Source organism: Podarcis vaucheri (assembly GCF_965113315.1).
Source record: "Podarcis vaucheri genome assembly, chromosome: 3".
NCBI classification, from domain to species: Eukaryota; Metazoa; Chordata; class Lepidosauria; order Squamata; family Lacertidae; genus Podarcis; species Podarcis vaucheri.
Genome location: NC_138761.1, coordinates 32,213,409 through 32,236,492, shown reverse-complemented (window position 1 = coordinate 32,236,492; position 23,084 = coordinate 32,213,409). Strand labels below are relative to the sequence as shown.

The following is a 23,084-nucleotide window of genomic DNA, read 5'->3' as shown; positions in this document are numbered from 1 at the left end:
GAGAGGCATCAGCTTATTTCCCTTTGGAGTGAAATAACCAAGAGGCAGGGACCTCAAAACAGCTCAATGTGAAGAATGCTCCATGACCATAGAATGCTTCTTCAGTGAAAACGGAAAGCCAGGGGGAGGAGGAATGGAATGGAATGGCTGAGCTCTGAAAAGGCAGCGACTGAAAATCAGTTGCTGTATGCAAACAACATGCTGTGGCCGTCACCTCCCTCTGAGGTCCTCCCTGTTGATGTGACAGTTGGCAAAAAACAAACACACACTGGGGAACACTCTGGGGGGAAAACACACACTCACAGACTTCAGACTACCATACTGAGGCCGTTTACATTTGCCTGGTACCCCAAAGTGTGAGAACAGATGCACTCGCAAATAAAACATATAGCTCAGCCCAATGGATTACAAGGTGGGTGTGTTATGCGTGACTATGCACAAATACATCACTGCGGACCAGATTCATTCAAGCCTCTGTGGGCTTTGCTATTTGTAGACAAAAATTACGTTGGAGGTTAGAGTTGTTGCTATTTTGGTACTGGAGAAAGAAAGACTCAGTATCTATTATGAATTATTTCTTTTTATTGGACCAACATCCAGTTAATAAAATATCAACGATCAGTTTTTATATCTGCTTTTTGGGAATGAGAGATCGAAAATATTATTTGCAAACTCTGTTGCTTTGAAATAGTCCTAGAGCAAGGTATACTGCTTAGTCAAAACTGGATAAATAATTCAGTGTTTGTTTTTTCTTAGAGGGTTAACACAAGCATGCCCCTCAAAGAAATAATATCCTTTTTTGTAAAACATCCAACAAAATGTCTTATCAACAAGTAAATGCAATTAGATATAAAGTAAATATAGAGTTGTCAGGGTGAATATAGAGGTGTCAAGTTCTTCTTTCATAGTCCACAGTGCATGCAAATTTCAGTGTTTTTATATACTTCAGTAGTGAGATAAATGGCAAGTTTAGAACTCTTTTTCTTCTTTTGGATTCCTCCAGAAGTAAAGCTCTTGTTATAAGAAAAAAAAAAAAAACACTGCTCTTTTCCCCTTATGAGGTACCCAAGAGCCCATATAGAATCCTCTTTTTAGGTTCTCTATCGGTAGGAGGAAATAACAGAGACCAGCCAGAGAATATTGAGAAGCAAAGCAGCTAGTAAGCCTGATCTTTATTAACTGTTGCAACAGGGTGCTCCCCCCCCCCACACAGGAGAAAGGAGAAGGACCCAGAACAAAGGTGTGCCTGCCCTTATATAGACATTTTAAATTGCCCACCCTGGAGTCCAAGACTACACCCCAGAAACATCATACATACATCAGAGAAGGGGTGTAGCCCAAGACCTCCCCCCAGATACATCATACCTACATCACAGAAAAGGCGGTCTACAACAGACATCTGAGTGTGTTGTTTATCTCTAGTCTGGCAAGTTACCTGATTGCATTATCTGGGTTTTGCCCACTCTTTTGTTATTATAACTACTTAATTCTTGAATGTAGGTCACAGGTCACAGGCTCACACCCTGTTCATATCTTGAATGTGCCCTTAAGACAGGATTTGTGAGGAAAGAGACAAGGGGCAGGTTTCCTACTTTGACCTTGCAGAGAAATAGTTGAGGTCAATTTGTTCAGGACCTAATCTGGGGGGTTTCAGACATGTGGTTTTTATATATACAGTTATGAACATATATATATTTTTAATACGACCTTAAAATTCTTATAATTGCTCAAGATCTATGAAAAAGCTACAGCCATCCCTTTCTTGGTCTGCTAGAATATTGTCTTAGAAAAACTACACTACTGTTAACTGCAGAAGGTGAGGCTTAGAGTTATAGAATCATAAGTGTTGGAAGGGACCCCAGGGGTCATCTAGTCCAACCCCCTGCAATGCAGAAATCTCAACTAAAGCATCCATGACAGATGGCCATCCAGCCTCTGCTTAAAAACCTCCAAGGAAGGAGTCCATAACCTCCCAAAGGTGTTCCCTCCGCTCTGACCAAATCACCAAAATCTCAGCCTCATTCTTTGAAAATCACTGGTTTAAATAGCTTCTCTACCTATATCAGCGGTAACCCATGTGGTGCCCTCCAGATATTGCTGCACTACAACTCCCAACACCCATGACCCTTGGCTGTGCTTGCTAGGGCTCATGGGATTTGGAGTCGAATATCATTAAGGGCATTACTTTGGGAACCCCTGGCCTATACGGTAAGTGAATGTTTCCTCTCAAAGGGCAAACAGCTTTGTGAGATGGGTGAGAATTTTAAATCTGGAAAACAGTATAGGGGAAAAAATGGGGCAGATTCCCACACCACTACTCCCTGGTGCAGTCCCACCCCCCAGGCCTGTACCTTCTTTAAAAATGAAGGAAAGCCTGACTGCAGACTTTCCACATCAGTCTGACACTCAGTATATGACCTGGAAGAAGACAATATGTGTCAGCCCCTATCAAGAGCCAGCTTTTTAAGAACTAAATTAGTTTCTGTCTGGAAGCTGGTTGGCGCGAATGTGGGTTACTACATTCTTCAGGGCCAGTCCTACTGTTAGACAGTGAGGCAATTGGCTCAGACAGCAGATGCTGGAGTAAGAGGTGAGTGGCAGCAAGGTGTTGGTTTGTAGCAGCAAGGTATCTGTGTGTGCTACTCAGCTTTCCCTGCCGTCAAGTGTGGCATATATGGAAAAGTAGGGGTCACCATCTTGAAATGGATGGGGGTGCCATCTTTACCTTCACCTCATGCAGCAAAATAGCTTAGGCCAGCCCTGGTCTTCCCTACTCTGTCCCCCTTTTTTCCTTTCATGTGTAGAGTGTGCATTATTGGACTGGCTCTTCTATACCACTTAGAGGAGCATTTTACTGCTTAATGTCATATTAAATAATAATAAAGATGACAGATGAGTAAAGACCAAGCCAACTGGCATTATCAAAAGCACCTATTTGCAAAGGCTGGCATTTCAAAGGGAGAACCAGCTCCTTCTATAAATTAGCTCCTCTTCCAAGTAGTTTGCTTTTCCCATATTTATGCTTAGATTTTGGGGAAATAATTCATCCACACTGGTAGGAGCCTTTATACAGGGTCCTAAACATGCTTGATGCAAATGCATATATACCAACCTCTCTATGGATGTCAAACACGAATCCTTTTTTAAACATTCAGTTACTTTACAATGAATCATACATATTTTAGTTTATTTTGACATATTTAATAAGTCAAAAAAGTATAAGGGTTGAGTATTGCCTTAAAACTTGTTATCCCAGAACATCCCCAACAGAAGCCATCTCTCTTAAAACAAATTCTGCTGTTTTTAGCCTTCCATTGCTGCGTGCAGGCATTTGACCTGTTGCATTTTTAACTTTAACCTGTGAATTTAAAATCAGCAAACAAAAACTTAAGAGACAGGCATCATTTATGAATTTATTATATTGTTATATTTTGTTTTGAGGCCCTTCAAGTAACAATTTTGGACAGCAGATAAGATCTAGGGTCTAAATCTAGCAATGTTGCTCCACCATGTTTTCTTAAAGAGTTGTGGAGGAAGAAGGACATTGCAACCAATTGGGTGGTTATGCATGAATTGTTGTCAAAGTCCCATTTCCTCCTGCTGAGCTTGTTGAGTAAGTCTCGGGCCTTTTAATTTCCATACTGTGCCTTTGCTGATGCTGTTGTGTATATCATAAATGTAAAGCACTCCACACAAGAATCCTGGCAACTGTAGTTTACCCTTCAAAGAGCTACAATTCCCAACTGACTACAGCTGTCAGGATTCTTTGGGGGACACAGAGAGTTTTAAACTTGCTCTTAAATGTATGGGGTGCATTTTTATAAGTAACGGTGCATTTCTATATTATTTTGTTTAAGGTGTCTGTTGTTGCTCCACTTTTCTGTGCAATGCTTACAGATATTTTTTTAATATATTAAGCAGTATAAAAATTAAATAACCAATCCATCAAAACCCACCCCAATGCAGGAATCACAGCTAATCAAATCCTTATATTGGCAGGTGTGTGAAATAATCCATCCTTGTCGGTAGGAGCCCATGCTGGGAGTTATAGAATAGTTGCTTTGGAAGACGATCAGGTCCAGAATTGGCCTCCACAGTCACTTACGGACTCATTGTTAAAACCGTGTTTATGGAAGACAATCTTTTGGCTACAAGTGAAGGCCGAAGAAGATGATGCTGGGAGCATGTTAGAGCATTTTATAGAGTATGCAATCCTTCGGATGCATACTCACTGGACTTCTAATAATATATTCGAAGCACAATCTTTCCCCTCAAATAATTCTGAGCGATGTAGTTCACACCTCTCAAATACAGTTCCCAGCAACCCTTAAACTACAGTGCCCAGAATTCTTTGGGGGTAAAGGAATGTGTTTGGAATGTGTTTTAAAGGTATACTGGGAGAATAGGCAATTTCAGTGGTCTCCAGCACGCCTCAGCTGGCCTTAGGCCGACTTTCTGCAGGAGCCCCAATACCACCTGGATTTCGCCCTTTGGAATTTGTTGTTCCCTGACTGGTTGGCGCAGCGCACGATTTCCTGTCAGGGCTGCGCAGAGGATCCATTGCGCGGATCCTCGGTGCAGTGTGGATATAGAGAGAAAGTGCGGGCCGCTCACCCGGTCCGTCGCCTTCCTTAAAAGTTGGGGCAGTTCTTTTGTGGCAGTGTTAAGCCTTCCTGCCTTGTGCAAACCCACCAGGCTTGGGAGGGCTTTCTCTTCCTGCGACGCCAACTTGATGGGCCCGGAAAGCGGCCGCGCAGTCGACGCGGCTCCCGGACAGGAAAAGAGCGTCTTCTCTGCTAAAAAAAACCCAGAGTCCCCTACAGGCTCGAAAAACAGGCGCCTTTCCTATTTCTACACTTCCAGTTTGCAGAGCGGCGGAAGGATTAATGAAGGGGGAAGATTCAAGGAAGAGGGCGGCGCCTCTGCCTTGCATTGGCCCTGTGACGAAAGAGGGGGCTGAATGCAGCAAGCGCACGTAGCTAGTCCTCAGGAGGGTCGAGGAGGAGCGACCATGCCTGGAGAGTTAGGCGCACAGGCACCGTTTGGTCGTTCCTCTGAGGGGGCGCGCGGCTTTTGCCACCCTCTTGGGCGGAACTAGTTGACCACGGGACAGTGGGGGTGGTGGGAGGAAGCCCTACATTGTTCGTTAGGGAGGAGGGGTCTCTGCCTGGGCGGCTTCTGCCCCTCCCCTTGCTCAGTGGTCGCGTCGGGTGCCTGCTTTGCATCTAGGTGCGTCCCGGTAGGGCAGCGCGCGACGCACCTGTTCCGTCGGACTCCTCGCTGGTCCTCGAAAGGTGTGCGGGTGGCGGTGGGTGGGCGAGGCGTAAGCTAGGAAACGTCTGGCTTGGAGGGACGCCTTCTCCCCGCCTCTGCCACAGAGTCTCTGCTTGCGTCCATGGTCACTTTTCTCCCTTCTGTCCTGGGACGCAGAGCCCGGGAAGGAATATAGGAAGCAACCCAAGGTAAGCTGCTATTCCCTCCTCCTTGAGAGACAGCCTTAGTCTCGGGAGGGCCAGATGAGCTCGTGCCTCTGAGCATGTTTAAAGTGCACAGTGGTACCTCAGGTTACAGACGCTTCAGGTTACAGACTCCGTTGACCCAGAAATAGTACCTTGGGTTAAGAACTTTGCTTCAGGATGAGAACAGAAATCGCGCGGCGGTGGCGGCTGCGGGAGGCCCCATTAGCTAAAGTGGTGCTTCAGGTTAAGAACAGTTTCATGTTAAGAACGGACCACCAGAACGAATTAAGTTCTTAACCAGAGGTACCACTGTATTTCCATGGGAGGTTTCACCACCAAAAGTGCTTCAGAGCAAATGTGGCGGGAGAGGGAAAGAGCTTAACTCTGAGAGGAATGCATGAAGTGAAATGAAGAAAGCACCCCTGAATTGGCGCTCATCCCCCCCCCCATCTGTCTGTATGCTGGGCCACATATCTGGGATGGGAGCAAGATGCTGCATATTTCCTTAGCACTTGAGCCATACTGCACCTTTTGGTGCCCCTAGTTTGGGGAAGGAACATGGAGGTGTTGGGGGCGTAGTAAAATGCTATTTAAGAACAGCCTGCTGTTTTAAGCAAGATTTGGTAACCGTACTGTGAAGGGAAATGGCTGCAATGATTTAAGCAGAACATTTCTGCCTTAGATTGCAAAATGCCCATTGGTAAATATAAACTTAAGTATTTCATAACACTCGAATCTTCCAGCGTTCAGCTTCATTGGATGGCCACGAGTTCTAGCGTTATACTACAGAGAGTAATACTACCCCCTTCGCCATGCCATGCATAATTTTGTAAAGCTCTATGAAATCACCTCTTATTTTTTCTCTTAACCTTTTATCTTATCTTTTCTAAAAAGCCCCAAATGTTGCAACCTTTCCTCACAGGGGAAGTTACTCCATCCTCTTGATCATTTGGGTTGCCCTTTTCTGAACCTTTTCTAACTCTACAATATCCTTTTCGAGGCGAGGGGGAAAGAAATGCGCACACTACACAGTATTCCAAATGTGGTTGCACTATAGGTTTGTATAGCGGCATTATGATAGCAACAGTTTTATTTTTCAGTTCCCTTCCTACTGATTCGTAGCGTGGAATTTGCCTTTTTCTCATCAGCCATGTTAGCTTCTTCATCAAGCTCTCTACTACAAACCCAAGATCTTGTTCATGGTCACTTGTTTACATTGAATTGAGCCTGTCATTTTACCACCCATTCACTCAGTTGGGAGAGGTCCTTTTGGAGCTCTCCACAATCTCTTTTTGTTTTAACAACCCTGAGCAATTTAATATCATCAGCAAATTTGGCCGCCTCACTGCTCACCCCTAACTTGTTTATGACTAAGTTAAAAAGCACAGGTCCCAATACTGATTCTTGGTTGATTCCACTTTCTACATCTCTTCATTCAGAGAACTGTCCATTTATTCCTACTTTGTTTTTCCTGCTGCTTAACCAATTCCTGATCCACAAGAGGACTTACGTCGTGTTCCATGACTGTTGGAACAGTGTCTTCAGAGTTGTTCATTTTGTATCTAATTTTGCTCCCTCTTAAACAATACCATACATATCAACCAACCTGGGTTGCTGGATGGACTTCAGGCCAAACGCCAGTACTGTAGTTGTTTAAGTTACCGGTGATTTATTTTGGGTTTTTTAACCTACATCAGCTGCAAAAGGTGTGGACAGCTGATGAAGTAGAGAAGTTTCTTAACAGACTTCCCTTTAAAATCAACTGTCACTACCCCAAGCTGCTCTTTTCCCCCATTGAGTCAATCACCCATCTCCTACTACCCTCCTTAGAAAAACCCCACCCCACCCTCCCACTATATATAAGGGTCTGATGACTTCTGTTTCAGTGTATCTGAAGCAGTGGTGTAGCGTGGGTTGCCAGCACCCGGGGCAAGGCAAGTAATTTGCGCCCCCTAACCCGTGGATTCGCGCCCCCTAACCCGTGGATTCGCGCCCCCTAACCCTAACCCCCAGATGTTGCGCCCGGTGCGGCCGGCCCCCCCTGCACCCCCCACGCTATGCCACTGATCTGAAGAAGTGTGCATGCACATGAAAGCTTATACCAAGAACAAATTTAGCTGGTCTCTAAGGTGCTACTGGACAATTTTATTTTTTTATATATTTTGACTGCGTCAGACCAACGCGGCTACCTACCTGAATCTTTCCCCATGAGGAAAGTGATGCAAGGACCTGTTATCTTTTTCCTGCATAAGGGAAAAGGCGGGGAGGTTGGTGGTGTTTAGTGAGAGAAAATGTCAGAGGCAAGAAGCTGCTCCCTGCTCACCTGATGCCAGTTTCCCACTGAAGCAGATTGCAGACCCTGCAGCTGTTTGGGACAAAAAGAGAAAGAAAGAAAGAAAGAAAGAAAGAAAGAAAGGAAGGAAGGGTGTGTTAGAGTAAGCAAGGCACAAGGCAGAGTCTGGTCTTTTTGGTGGTTGTCTGTTGCCTTTGTTTATATAATGTTATTGGTAGAGGCTATTACACTGGTCGACAATAATTCATGTGCATGTAAATATTGGAAAACGTTTAATCTATTCTTGTGTGTACTTTAAGCTGTTTTTTTTTTCATAGTTCTGTAGGTCTTATCATTTTGTAATTATTTGTCTGGTTTTACTTTTTCATATTTTTTTCCATTGCATGCAGTATCTGTGCCCACACAGGGGAGGGTGGTCATATTGGCTTGCAAGGTTGAGAAACCTATGTCTCTCCATATGTCGTTGGAGCCTAGTTCCCACCATCCCTGGCCCTTGGCCATCCTGGCTGGGTTTGATGAGACAACACCTGGAGTCCAACAACAACTGGAAAGCCACAGGTTCCCTACCTCTGCTCTATGGAAGTTTCTGATCAAAACATGAAAGGCAAGCGAATCTTATCTTGCTGGCTCATCATAGCAAACTGAGAATTGCAGAAGTTAAACTTCCTGGATTGTTCTTTCCTGCTGGTTTCTAAGAGAAGGATGATTTATGCAGCCTTTGGGAGTGTGGATGCATCCGAATGGCTAGAGAACTGAATGTTCTTCTGTAGATGCAGCTTGATCCTGAAAGGTCATATTTCAAACCTTTTTGAAGATTGGGAGCAGGGTGTTAATATATGAAACCCCAGCATCTCTATTGTAGACTCTGACATCCAGTAGATTTTGTTTAAACCTGTTATTCAAGCTTTTGTCCAGTGGTACTTCGTGTCCCCTAAAACAGGAAAATATTAGCCTTCTCTTATTATGCTGAGGACCTACCGTATTTTTCGCTCCATTGGACGCACCGGACCATAGGAGGGGGAGAACAAGGACAATTTTTTTTTTCTTGTTCTCCCCCTCTAAAACAAGGTGCATTCAAGGTACATTCACCAGAGCTTGTGCTGCTTTCCCCCACCGCCAGCCTCAAAGATCCCTGAAGCCTTTGGAGCGCAGTGCCCCGCTGCCCTACAGAGGTTTGTGCGCTGCCATCCCCAAGCTAGAACAGCGAGACGGAGCCCTCCGTCTCGCTGTTCTGGCTTGGGAACAGCCTTGCTAGCCTCTGCAGGACAGCGGCGTGAAGGCACCCCGCTGCCCTGGAGAGGCTTTGCGCGCAGCCATCTCCAAGCTAGAGGAGCGAGACGGTGCAGCGCCCCGCTGCCCTGCAGAGGTTTGCGCGCTGCCATCCCCAAGCTAGAACAGCGAGACGGAGCCCTCCGTCTCGCTGTTCTGGCTTGGGAACAGCCTTGCTAGCCTCTGCAGGACAGCGGCGTGAAGGCACCCCGCTGCTCTGGAGAGGCTTTGCACGCAGCCATCTCCAAGCTAGAGGAGCGAGACGGTGCAGCGCCCCGCTGCCCTGCAGAGGTTTGCGCGCTGCCATCCCCAAGCTAGAACAGCGAGACGGAGCCCTCCGTCTCGCTGTTCTGGCTTGGGAACAGCCTTGCTAGCCTCTGCAGGACAGCGGCGTGAAGGCACCCCGCTGCCCTGGAGAGGCTTTGCGCGCAGCCATCCCCAAGCTAGAGGAGCGAGACGGTGCAGCACCCCGCTGCCCTGCAGAGGTTTGCGCGCTGCCATCCCCAAGCTAGAACAGCGAGACGGAGCCCTCCATCTCGCTGTTCTGGCTTGAGAACAGCCTTGCTAGCTTCTGCAGGACAGCGGGGTGAAGGCACCCCGCTGCCCTGGAGAGGCTGTGCGCGCAGCCATCCCCAAGCTAGAACCGCGAGACGGAGCGCTCCGCAGTGCTCCGTCTTCCTGTTCTGGCTTTGGGCTTAGCGGCGCAGCCTGCATTCGCTCTATAGGACGCACACACATTTCCCCTTAATTTTTGGAGGGGAAAATGTGCGTCCTATAGAACGAAAAATACAGTAAGTTACTAGCACAAGTTCAAGAGTTTAAGCAGGGTTCAGACCCCTGAGCCACCTTCTCTTATGGACAGCCACCTGAGAGGCACTTGACAGAGGTGGGTGGGGCCAGAGGCAAACGTGGATGGGGGCATGGAAACACTACCTTTGTACAGTGTACTAGCTTCTACAAAATCCTCTCTGTCCGCCATCCAAACTAGGCTCCATCCAAACTTTGATAATTCAGGAGCAGATAATTCCGCTCAGTGGGCTGCCGTTAGGGCAAACTGCATTTTAAATGCTAGCAGTTAAAATGCAGTTTGCCCTAACGGCAGCCCAGTGAGCGGCATTATCTGCTCCTGAATTATCAAAGTCCTGTCTGAATAGGAAGTTGCTAGCCTGCTGGCAGAAGGACAGCAAAGACGGAGCCAATCCAGCCTCTCTTGGGTGGGAATTCCACTAAATAGGAGCAGCCACAGAAAAGGCTCTCTCTCATTTCACGACCAACTGTGCTTTTGATTCCTATGGATCCAAGAGAAGGTGCTCACCTGAGGATCTTAGCACCCAGGCAGGGAGATACAACCTTTCAGGCAGCCTGGGCCCAAGCCATATGGGCCTTCATAGGTCATAACCAGCACTTTGAACTGTGCCCAGAAACAGACCTGTAGCCAGTTATGGTAAGTTGTTTTAACAAGGGAGAAATATGCTCCCTGTAAGTGGCCCCAGTCAGCAGTCTGACTGCAGCAGTCTGGACCAGCTGAAGTGTCTGAACATTTAAAAGTGTTCAGGCAACCCAACGTAGAGTGTGTTGCAGTAGTCCAGCCATGATGTAGCTAAGGCCCCTGGGCCTGAAGTTCCCTACTACAGAAATAAATGTACCAGTCTTGCATCCAGATTTCAGTCCTAGCATGGACCCCCAGTCCAGTGGTGCGCATGCTCAGTGGCTGGGGCTGTGCATGCCTAATCTCATCAAATAATGATCAGCAGTAATGCTGTATCAGCCCCACCAGCTTTTTGATGTTATGAATGATTTTCAAATGTGTGTATGTATGTATGTATGTATGTATACATGCATGTACATACATGTACACATTCATGTATGTATCTTTTAGCTAGATTAGGTTGGGTACTACTGCTTTCTTTTTCTAAAGTTCATACATGGCTTTAGAAAGCTCAGGAGAGATGAGTAGAGTCCAAGTAATGAGTACCATTATAGGATTGTCTATAGACATCTCTGTTCCTTTCACTGCCCTATACCACAGTAAGTTATAGGCTACTTCCACCACAGATGGTAGGATTCACTCAGGGTGAAATTTAACTTTGTTCTATGGTGAGTGTCCCATCCTTGCAGCTTTCCAGGTACAATGATAGTCTCCCCTCTGCATGCTGTTCTGGGGGTTCACCTGACTCCCTTGAATCCTATTTTAGGGTGCACCAGGTGTGTGCTGGGGAGTAGAGTGGGAAATCCCTATAGCAGAAGTCTCTTCCTATGGTTACAGGAGTCCTTAAGTGAATCCTTCCCTTGATCTCATGTTTCCTTGGTTTGTGTCCTAAAGTTATACCTTAGCTTACCGTGTATTGATGTGCTTTGCCAATGAATTTAGCTTAAGGGTAACACTTGGACAAGGAGCTGCTGTTGTTCAATTCTGCTTCCGTTACAGAGCAAACTGTAATTGAGCAATGTACAGAACAAACTTACTAACCAGAATTTCAACAAGTTACAATAATACAGGTAACATCTTTGCAGCTGATGAAAATGAAAGACAGTAACTTGTTTCTTTTGGGTGTTCCATATTACATCCTTAAGACAACTTCCTAGTATTGTTCAACGTGTTTATTAAAGGGGAAGTGTTCAGATGGGTTTGTCAGTGAGAACCAGGAACAATACAAATTCGGTATCTGAGTAAACCATTCCAAATAGGTATCATTGTCAGTCAATTTTTATTGCATTATCAATTGGTCAGAATTTTCTCATGCTTTCAAATCACTTCTGTGTTTGTTAGTCAAGGGAAGAGAAAGGATTTTGGTGAAGCCTTGGAATTTTACTCAGCCACATCCCTAGCACTTGGAAGTTCAGCAGGCATTGCTGACTCATTTTCAAGCTTATTTTCTCAACTTTAATGACTGCAATGTTGCTCCTTTAAAATAGAACAATTTTATTACTGTTTGTAACATTTTTTCCCAGCCCTTCTTATTTTCATACACCACTTAGGGTGGTTTGCAACAATTTGAATGCTTTTTGCTTGAAAACTAGTGTTTTACTCATATGAAAAAATAACTGAATATTTTGTATCACGTCTTGTTGTTTGGTTGACCACAATTACTGTAATTGGGTGACAGCCCCTAAGTATAAAATACATGTAATCTGGAATAGCTAGACTACCATGAGTGTTCATTGTTGTGTGAGTGTTTTTAATCTCGTCAGCTATTACCTTTCGTGCCACTAATCCTGGATCATCTTCCTTGCATAATATAAATATTTTCTTTTGCAAAGCTAGACAAAAACCTGCTGTATTCTTAGCTCTTGAAGGCATAGCAACTATCTGATTTCTTTAAACTGTTTAATTTAAGGCTTGGAGCTCAAATCACACCTACACACAGAGACAGGGCATGTTTGGACTTTAAGTATTTAAAGCCCCAAATATGGGATGTTATCCAATGCAAGAGATGTGCACTAGCAGAACAGAACTTTTCCCTCCTCTCTTCTCCCTTGCAGCCCCCCTATGCTCTGGTGAACTCTCAAAATCAGTTCCAGAGCCGTACACTATCCAGCCTTGAATGACTTGTATGTACTGGGAGTGTGTCTGTAAACTATGGTGTGCTGGATGCATTCTGACCCTATGTCCTTCACACCAAATTTATTAATCAAGTGTAGAAATTGAAGTTTCCCTTACAATGTATTGCATTCCCCTTACAATGTATTGCTCGAGAGGTGAAGCGCTGCTATGGGAGGAGCCTCTATAGCAGCGCTTCACCTCCCCAGCCGGGAGAGCACGCGCGGGGCTAAAGCAGCCTCCCGCGACCCTCTCCCAGCTGGAGAGGTGAAGCGCTGCTATAGAGGCTCCTGCCATAGCTGCGCGTCACCTCCCCAGCCGGGAGAGCGCGCGCGGGGCTAAAGCAGCCTCCCGCGACCCTCTCCCAGCTCGAGAGGTGAAGCGCTGCTATGGCAGGAGCCTCTATAGCAGCGCTTCACCTCCCCAGCCGGGAGAGCGCGCGCGGGGCTAAAGCAGCCTCCCGCGACCCTCTCCCAGCTCGAGAGGTGAAGCGCTGCTATAGAGGCTCCTGCCATAGCTGCGCGTCACCTCCCCAGCCGGGAGAGCGCGCGCGGGGCTAAAGCAGCCTTCCGCGACCCTCTCCCAGCTGGAGAGGTGAAGCGCTGCTATGGCAGGAGCCTCTATAGCAGCGCGTCACCTCCCCAGCCGGGAGAGCGTGCGCGGGGCTAAAGCAGCCTCCCGCGACCCTCTCCCAGCTGGAGAGGTGACACGCAGCTATGGCAGGAGCCTCTATAGCCGCGCGTCACCTCCCCAGCCAGGAGAGGGTGGCAGGTGCTTCTTTAGCCCTGCGCACGTTCTCCCGGCTGGAGAGGTGACGCGTGGCTATGGCAGGAGCCTCTCCGCTGTGCCTTTCCGCTGCTCCCTGACCTGCTCTTTGGGGCTGGTGGTGGGCTTCCCCCGCCAGCCCCAAAGAGCAGGTCGAAAGGAACCTGAAGCCTGGAGAGCGAGAGGGGTCAGTGCACACCGACCCCTCTCGCTCTCCAGGCTTCCAAGGTAGCCGCCTGAACGCACCTTAAACGACACCTTGTTTTAGAGTGGGAAAACAAGAGGGGAAAGTTCTCCCCCTCTCTGTGCAGCGCCTCCTGCCGCTTTACTGAAGAGGCGCTGGGCAGAGAGGGGGATATTTTTTTCCCCTTGTTCTCCCCCCTCTAAAACAAAGTGCGTCCTATTGTCCGGTGCGTCCAATGGTGCGAAAAATACGGTACATAGATCAGCAACCTTTAAAAACAAGTATATGTAGCTAAATTATGTGCCTGGAAAAGTTTTAGCAGGCATCTAAAACAGGATTGCAAGGGTGCCTGCCTAAGGTTAAAGTTATCACCATAAAACATGCTGTGATATAGCTAAATGGAGCCTTTCCACTACTTAAGAATATGAGCTATATAACTCTATAAATTCTTAAATACTATATGACAGCTTTACTGTTTCAGAAAATAGTATAAGTTACATAGCTCATTTAATTGCTCAATTTGCTCATGATTTGTATGAAGCTATATTAGGAAGGATGGGGACTAAATGTTAATCAGATACAATAACACAAACTGGTGTGTTTGAATATGGCATTTAATTTCTCTACCTCTCCCTCCACCCCATTTTCTGTCTCTGCATTTGCAAGTCACTGAGCAAGATCACAGGCATGTCAAGAACTCAGACCAATTTCAGTGACAAGATCAAGTAGTTATTAGGCAGAATGGTTTTAAATTGTTGTTAATTTTTCTTGCTGGTAATTTTTTTGTATTTTCTTTTTGGTAAACCACTTTGAATCTTACGGGGTGGGGGGAAATAAATTCCCTTCCCCACCCCATGTTTATTTTCTTTTTGGAATAGAAACAGTCTAACTCAGTCTGAGGCACCAAGAATATATGACAATGTTAAGTCTCATTACATCTTTGATATTGGAAAGGATGGCAATCAGTATATTGGTTTGGTTATAATATTGTCTTTTGGTTGCAAACAGTATTCTGTATTTGCTATAGTTTGTGGTGAGACTGTTTTAAGAATTAGGGACAAGTAATTACTAGTCTGAACCACCCTGAGACCTCTGGGTACAGGGCGGTATATAAATTCTAATAATAATAATAATAATAATAATAATAATAATAATAATAATAATAATGTTTTTGTTTTTTTTAACTGAAAAGCATGCTGGAAGGCAAAGATTTTGAAGAGAGTAATGGCAATGGGTTAAGGAGAAGGGGAGGAGGAATACTTAACCCTTTCCCAACTAGCTGCTTTTCTGCTCAAAATTCCCTGCAGCTTCTTTTCCAGATGCACATTTACAGGTGTAATACAGGCAGCTTCCTATTTACGCAGCGATTACATTCCGAGGCACAGGGTGCTTTAGCAGGAGATGCGTAAGCCCACCCTGCCTCGTTCTGCCCCTGCCCTTGCGGTGCTGAAAACATCATACACATATCAATCATGCACAAATAGGGAGGTGCCTTTACACATCTCAGATCTGCAGGGGAACCAGCTGGGTAGGGAACTATTTTGAGCAGAAGAGCTGTCAGGATAAGTCTTGGTGGGTGCGCATGCACACATCCCCACACTATGGCGCCACTCCTTTGTTCAAAACCCAACCTCCTGAGGCTGCTTTTCTTTTCTTGTTTTACCCATCCCCATTCAGAATGCCCGTGCAAAAAGGACATGTTTGACTCCTGCTGTTGCTTAAGCCATGGAAGACAGAGTTGGTGAAAGGGAAGGAACTGGGCAGACACCCTGTTGCACATGCTTCCCAGCTCTCTGGTGGGGGCAGGGAGGGGGGGCGGTAAAGCTGAAGTCACTGTTGGCTTAGAACAGCTTGATTCTGGTTGTGTCTTGTGCAAGCAGTGCAGGTCAGTTTTTACAAGCTCAGCAGTATGCCCAAGTTCCTCTTTGTGTGCATCTGTGGTTTGTTCAGTGTCGCTAATTTATGGCACTGTAGAAATGCTTTTGATCACATCTAGATCTTCAGCTTGATGTTTTTGAGCCAAGGTGATAATCCCACCACCACCAATGTTGTTGGACCATCAGGCCCAACCTCCATGGCCGATGGTCAGGGATGATGGGAATTGTAATCCATCAACATCTGGAGGGCACTGTTGGCTCTCTTTGTTCTTTGAGGCTGTACTCCCACTAATAATATTTTCACTGGGGGACAAGGAATCTTGTATTTCAAGTCTGGTATGGAAGCCTTGCCAAGAACAGCATGTACATTAAGGATGTACATCAAAGGTGAGTGAGTGTTGATGAGCAGCCTCATTTCACACAGAGACTGCTGAATCTGTAGGTGGAGGCCTCCTGCTTGCACAAGAAGAAGCCATGTGGATGAGACCCCCATGTATATTTGTAACTTGTATATTTGTAAATAAACACAAATATTGCAAAGCACCAACCAGCCTCCAATGACCTCCATCTAAAGAAAACCAAACACAAGTAGTGCTATCATTGGGCTATGCATAATATTAGGTAACAACCAGCATCTTGAATTGTAATTGGATGCACATTGGCAGTCAATGCAGATTTGATGCGACAATATAATATTTGTGACAGCCTTCCTCACTGTGTTTGCTACTGCATTCTGCACTGGCTGAGGCTTCTGAACAGTCGTTGTGTTCAGTGTGTTGCAGTAGTCTGTCTTCCTTATGTTCCTATTAACTAACAGTTCCTGAGTCACCAGCATCTCCCAGTCAGGGTGGAAGAATATGAGTTAACAGCCTTTACTGAGTTCATGTGTTCAACCTCCATTAACCCATCTGATAGGCATCCAGAAATTGCAGTTGTCAGTGAATCACCTTGTCCATAGTTTCTTTTTAAAATGAGCTTGGGGCAGTAAACCTTTGGTTTTTTTTAATATGATGAGGTTGACAATTTATACTTTTTAGAGTGTTGGGATATCCTCCTTTTACTTTGCAGCTGATAAGGAGAAAATGTGGCCTTTCAGGTGCCATCTGGGTTACATTTTCCATCATCACTGCATTGGCATGTTGACTGGGGATGAATGGAATTTGCGCATTGGAGAAATGGGAGTCCCTGTAAAAAAAAAAGGAGAGGGAACTTCTGCTGTCAGGTTTTTAATAGCCAAAATGGACAATGAAGTGACTGGTGTGCAATTGGTTTGCCCACACATTCCCCAAAACCCTTCTCTGTGCTGCTGGTGGCTTTGGATTAAACCTGATCTGGGGTTAGAGCCATTCCAATATGCCGTCCAGATTAGCAGTAAAAAAGGCAGGTTGCTCTTTATTTTGTCACAAATATAAACTCTTAAGTGATATCTGTACCACTTCAAAAGACTGCAAACGTTTCTAGTAATTAAGCTACAACAACAACACAAGCATTTGCCCAGCAGAAAACCTTTTGCAAAAAGCAGTCTGTGCAAGATGCTGGCAGTCCATTCTGTGAATGCAGCAGTTCAGTTAATTCTGTATCAATAATTCATGGCACTGGCCTATTTGTTAATTACTGGCCCATGGCCCAGTTCTCCTCCCTGCTCCCCCTAAAAGCATACATTTATGGGATGGCTTGCAGGGATTTCGGTTCCACAGCAGTTTATGCTTATTAACTTTGAAAACAATAATGCTGAAGGGGACAAAAAAAAAAAATTCCTCCGGTTTTCAGTTGTTTATTCCAGCTATAATCTCAGTAAACTCTTAAAAAACAAAACTGGCTCTTCCTGTGCTAGAAAATGACAGTGTTCTGCACAAACTATAACATGCCCATTTACATGTTATGAGGAGCCTCATTCTGTAGGTTCATCCCATGATAATGGCTTTAATGTTTAAAGCAGGGGTTGTTGCCGTGATGTCCTCCTGATGTTGTGAAGGACAACCCCCATCACCCACCTATGCTCAGATCCTGCTTTGGGCATAGGCATCTGGTTGGCTATTGTGAGAACATAGCGCTGGACTACAGGAACCAGGATGACTTCTCTTATGTTCTCAGCATTGAGAAGGCTGGTGGGAGTTTGTAGACTGCAACATCTGGAGGGCACTGTGTTTGCTATCCTTGGTTGAAAGGCCCACATCCATATACACAGGATCAAACACAGTGGTGTTTCTTCCACAATTCACATCCTTGGTGGGAAGCTTGTTTCAGTAGCAGGGTCCTCTTAGTCTTTAAACCACTAGCCCAAAGGGTCATCTTGAGCACTGCTGGAATGCTGAAAGCAGTGTTGCCCAACCTGGTGTCTTCCAAATAGCTTGAGCACAGTTGTCCGTGCACTGGTGACCTCATGGTTGGATTATTGCAATGTACTCAATGTGGAGCTACCCTTGAGGGTTGGTCAGGAGTTTTGCAGATGGTGCAGAACATGACTAGGTTGCTTGTGGGGACAAACTAACACCAGCATATAAACATCCCGCTTGCATGATTTGCACTGGCTACCAAACTGCTACTGGGACAAGTTCAATGTGTTGGTACTAACATACAAGGTCCAGGCCCTCTGGAGTGCACAAGGTTGGGCAAGGCTGCTTTAAGCACTCCAGAAGTGTTGCAAGATCATCTCTCCGCGGCAATTTAAAGTGCTTCCATGATGCTTTAAGGGTATTTGGTGTGAATGTGGCCATAGCTGCCAATGATTCATTTACTCATCCTTCATTTTTTTGATTAATATTCCACTTAATATATATTGGGCTTCTTCTGGCCCAGGCAGTATCACAGGGATAGGAAACATGAAAAGAAAAATTTCTCCCAGCAGATTAGGGAAGTAGTACATTGTTAAATCCATCTTTGCACAGTAAAAAGGGCAACCTTAATAGCAGAGGAGAAGAGCCTGTAACATTGTGTGGTAGTAGTGCTAATTATTTTCAGTCCTGTTTAATTATTCAGCTCTATATTATCCGTTGCTGGATTTATACCCTGCCATAAACATGTAGCTTGTGCAGGTGAGAAGCTTGTGCAAACAACTCATAATGAACTGAAAAGAGATAACAACTATCATGGGTGTGGGAAGCCCAGAATCCCAACCACCCCTTCCTTATCAGGAAGACATTGAGTCCTTCAGCCTCTTTGCTGTGTTCTTCCCCTCAGCCCAGCTACTGTGCAACAAACTACAGTGGTACCTCGGGTTAAGAACTTAATTCGTTCTGGAGGTCTGTTCTTAACCTGAAACCGTTCTTACCTGAGGTACCACTTTAGCTAATGGGGCCTCCCGCTGCCACCATGCCGACGCCATGCAATTTCTGTTCTCATCTTGAGGCAAAGTTCTTAACCCAAGGTACTATTTCTGGGTTAGCGGAGTCTGTAACCTGAAGCATCTGCAACCTGAGGTACCACTGTATTGCTACAATGGAAACAGGTAGAAAGAAGTTACTTGCTACTCATGGTCAAGGAGTAGAGTCCTTGCAGGTCCTAAGCTAAAAAATGCATTCCAGCCAGGCAAAAGTGTGGCGTGGCTGGCGGAGGGGCATGTGGGGTGTGTGGGAAGCCAGTTGGACAGGCCTGGAGATCTGCATTTGGGCCCTGGCCTGAGGTTCCCCATCCCTGATATATTGGACAGGTGGTCTCCAGCTGTTGATGGACCCCCAGTTCCATCATCTCAGACCGCTGCCTTTGCTGGCTAGGAGTTGGGAGTCCAGCAATATCTTGAAAGCCACTGGTTCCCCCAGCGCCTGAGTTATTAGCTATAGTGACTAAATAGAAGCTCTCATCTTGAGATCTCATCCCTCCGATCATCAACAGCAGAGAGTGCTCTATAAACTTTATACCCTGCTTATTCTGTTTAAATTGCACAGGGGCTTTGATGAGCAAGAACTGTGCAAATCCCTTTAAATTAAATAATGAGCTCAGGGGCATGTGGGTGGCCTCTGTTAGAATTAGGCTTTTGAGCTAGAAGAGCCTTTGGTAGTTCTGGTAAAGCAAACTCCGTGTGCTGTTTAGCCCAGCCTTCTGTAGTCCTGTGTGAATTACAGTGCTGTTTTTCTCTCCTCTAGGACAAGAGCACAATGCTTCATGGTCACCTATTATTTCTCATTGGACTGACATTTGCATACAGAGAAATAAATGCAGATCCTCGTTGTGCCGTAACAGGCAGGCTTGTGAAATACGACTGGTGCAACTTCACACAGGTTCCCCCTCTGCCTGAAGGCATTGTTTTACTCTCCCTAAATTTCAATTTCATCCAGCAAGTGAATGCCACGTCCTTCCCACTGCTGGAGACATTGACGGTTCTGTCACTTGGAAGCCAGCTGGTCTCTCCTGTCACAGTAGGAAAGAATGCTTTTAGGAATTTGCCAAATCTTCATCAACTGGATTTAGCTTACAATAAAATGATTGTGCTGGATCCACAGGCTTTCAGGGGGCTGGGGAAGTTAAGTAACCTTCTGCTATACTATAATGATCTTAACGAATCCATTCTGGAAAAGGATTACTTTAAAGATTTGGTCTCTCTGGAATACCTGGACCTTTCATTCAATAAGATCACTAGGCTTCACCCTCACCCTTCATTGCGCAACATGCAAAAGTTAACACTTCTGAACTTGAAATTAAACCGCATTGAAACCATATGTGAGGGAGATCTCTACAGCTTTCAAGGAAAAGCTTTCACATTGCTGAATCTTAATTCTAATGGTTTGTTTAAAGAAGATTCTCAAGACTGGGCAACTTGTGGCAATCCTTTCAAAAACATTGTCTTCGATACGCTGGATGTTGGTGGCAATGGCTGGGGTATAAGAACAACACAGCAATTCTGTGCAGGTATTCAGGGAACACCACTTGTGGGTTTGAAGATATCGTCTCACACCATGGGCTCATCATTTGGCTTTAATAACATGCCAGACCCAAACAACAATACATTTGCAGGTCTTGCCCAGAGTGGCCTTCGCCTGCTTAATATTTCACATGGCTTTATCTTTTCTCTTAACCCACATGTATTTCAATATCTTGGTGATCTGGAATTGCTGGATCTCAACTCAAATAACATAAATAAAATTCAAAAAGAAGCATTCTTTGGTCTCTGGAGCCTACAACACCTAGACCTGTCGTACAATCTGCTGGGAGAACTCTTGGATTACACTTTTGAAGGTCTTCTAAATGTGCGTATTATAGCTCTGCAACACAATCATATTGGGGTGATTGATAGGGCTCCATTTAAAGGCCTGTCAAGCCTTCACACTGTGGACCTCAGCGACAATGCTCTAAAAGTAATCTCAACACTCCCAAGTCTCAGCTATGCTTTTTTAGGTAGCAACCGGATACAGTCTGGAGACCACAGCAAAATCGTGGCTATAAATTCAACATATGTTGACATGGGAGGAAACAGGATGGACAATCTGGGAGACCTCTATGAACTTCTCCGATACCCAGTTCCACAGTATATTTTGTTAAGAAGTAATCGCTTCTCCTACTGCTACAGGTACAACGATATAGCAGAAGACAACCAGTTGCTCTACTTGGATCTTGGAGACAATATGTTGAAGCTTGTGTGGGAGAGAGGTTTGTGCTTGGATGTGTTCAAGGCGTTGTCCAAGCTTCAGGTTCTGCATCTCAATAATAATTACCTTAGTTTCCTTCCAGAGGGCATCTTTGATGGCCTGGTATCACTGGTTAGGCTTAACTTGGCTTCAAACCTCTTAACTTACATTTCTCACAGTGCTTTTCCTGTGAGCCTCAGGAAACTTGACTTATCCTCAAACCAGCTGCTTTATCCAGATCCTCAGCTCTTTGCAACTCTGGACAATCTGGATATCACCTATAACAGATTTTACTGTAATTGCCTCTTAAGCGACCTAATTGTGTGGCTGAACCAAACCAATGTCACCTTAGCTGGGTCACCAGATGAAAGGTTTTGTTTTGGACCCCCTGATCTTGCTGGCAAAAGCCTTCATGAGTTTAATGTTGATGATTGCAATGAAGACAAGATATTGGAGCCTCTGCAGTTGTCGCTCTTCATTTTTACCACCGTTGCTGTGACAATGTTCCTAACGGTGGTGATTGTTTTTGCTCGCTTTAGAGGAACTTGCTTCATTTGGTATAAGACTGTGGTAAGAGTATTCTTGAAGGAGCAACAGCCAGCGTTGGAGGAAGAGACCTATAGATACGATGCCTACATGTGCTACAGCAGCAAGGATTTTGAGTGGGTCCAGAACTCCTTGATAAGGCACCTAGACCTCCAGTATTCTGATAAAAACAAATTTGCTCTCTGCTTTGAAGAGCGAGATTTCTTGCCAGGAGAGGATCACATCACCAACATTCGCGATGCCATTTGGAACTGTCGGAAGACAATTTGCGTTGTGACAAAGCAGTTTCTCAAGGATGGCTGGTGCGTCGAAGCTTTTAATTTTGCTCAGAGTCGGTATTTTTGTGACCTGAAAGACGTCCTCATAATGGTGGTGGCTGGATCACTTTCGCAATATCAGCTTATGAAGTATCAGCCAGTCAGAGTGTTTTTGCAAAGGGGTCAATACCTGAGGTGGCCCGAAGACCCCCAAGATGTGGAGTGGTTTCTAAATGCACTTTCTCACCAAATACTGAAGAAGAAGGAAGTAAAAAAGAAACAGAAGAAGAAGAAGAAACTCAAGAGGAGGAAATCAAAGACATTGGAAATGAAAGTTATTACCATCTCTTAGTTGGCAATTCTAACTACCAGGCCATTGAAATGGCCGCCAGTCAGAGAAATGTGTCATGCTGTTCCTTAAACACACTGAGCCCTAATCCCTCTACATGAGCGAGGCAAATCCTGCACTGAGAAGGCTGTGTGAGCACTCTGGAGATCTTTGTGCCATTTCCTCCTTCACTGCCAAGACTTTCCAAAGATCAGTATGCTGCACCTGATGAATCTTGCACATACCAGACTGAAATTGAAGGAAGTTTGCATGTTTATAGTAACAATTATGTGAGCTCCAACTGTGTGAGCTTTTGTTGGTTGAAGGATTGTTAATCGTTGAGTTGCTTAGTTGAGGGGGGCGGGATCCACTACTTTGCCCATAGACCTGAAAAAATATTGCCAATTGCATTACTGCCTTAGAGCACAGTGAAGTTCTCAAAGCTCTTTCCTGACCAGTTGTTCACATCAGCACAGCCTAATTAGTGTCCAGTCCATTTCTGTTTGTGTACACACCAGTGGGCATTCATGGAACAACGATGTATTTACCCTAAAGAAAGGTGTTCACACCTTGGCTAGAGACGAATTAGAAATGGCTCAGGGACTCCAATCACTGTGAAGCTGGTTTGGAAAACGACGCATCAAACCATAGTATCTTATAACAAAAGTACGGGATACATATGCATGTTGGATAACATGAATATGCACTAAAAACCTGGCACTGAAAAGCAGTGTGAGTGCACAGCCTTAAACTGAAACATGAGACAGCTATATGTTTTCCATTGTGACCTTTTCATATCTTAACAGAGGTGGTTACTCCTGCTTAAGCCCATCTCCTGTAAAATATCAGTATTGAATCAGTGAAAGATGGTGGCCTCTTTGGGCCTTCATTGCCCATCAAATGCGTGATGCGCGGACACCTCCAGTGGGAAAGTGGCATTGTGGTTGCAAACTCCGCTCCTCACCTGTGTATGTTCATTACAATGTCCATAGGAAATCCCCCCC

General features: G+C 45.2%; 1 protein-coding gene across 1 annotated transcript; it reads left to right on the top strand.

Annotated features, from left to right (window-relative positions):
* Nucleotides 1-4,718: 4,718 nt before the first annotated feature.
* TLR5 (toll like receptor 5) lies at nt 4,719-22,405 on the top strand. The gene is made up of 2 exons (XM_082216735.1): nt 4,719-5,462; nt 19,471-22,405. The coding sequence occupies exon 2, from the start codon at nt 19,483-19,485 to the stop codon at nt 22,102-22,104; it is 2,622 nt and encodes an 873-aa protein (XP_082072861.1). The 5' UTR covers nt 4,719-5,462; nt 19,471-19,482; the 3' UTR covers nt 22,105-22,405.
* The last annotated feature ends 679 nt before the right edge of the window (nt 22,406-23,084 follow it).

What these genes read in the sequence shown, in the direction of transcription:
- TLR5 (XM_082216735.1), top strand. Translation starts at nt 19,483, where the DNA reads ATGCTTCATGGTCACCTATTATTTCTCATTGGACTGACATTTGCATAC.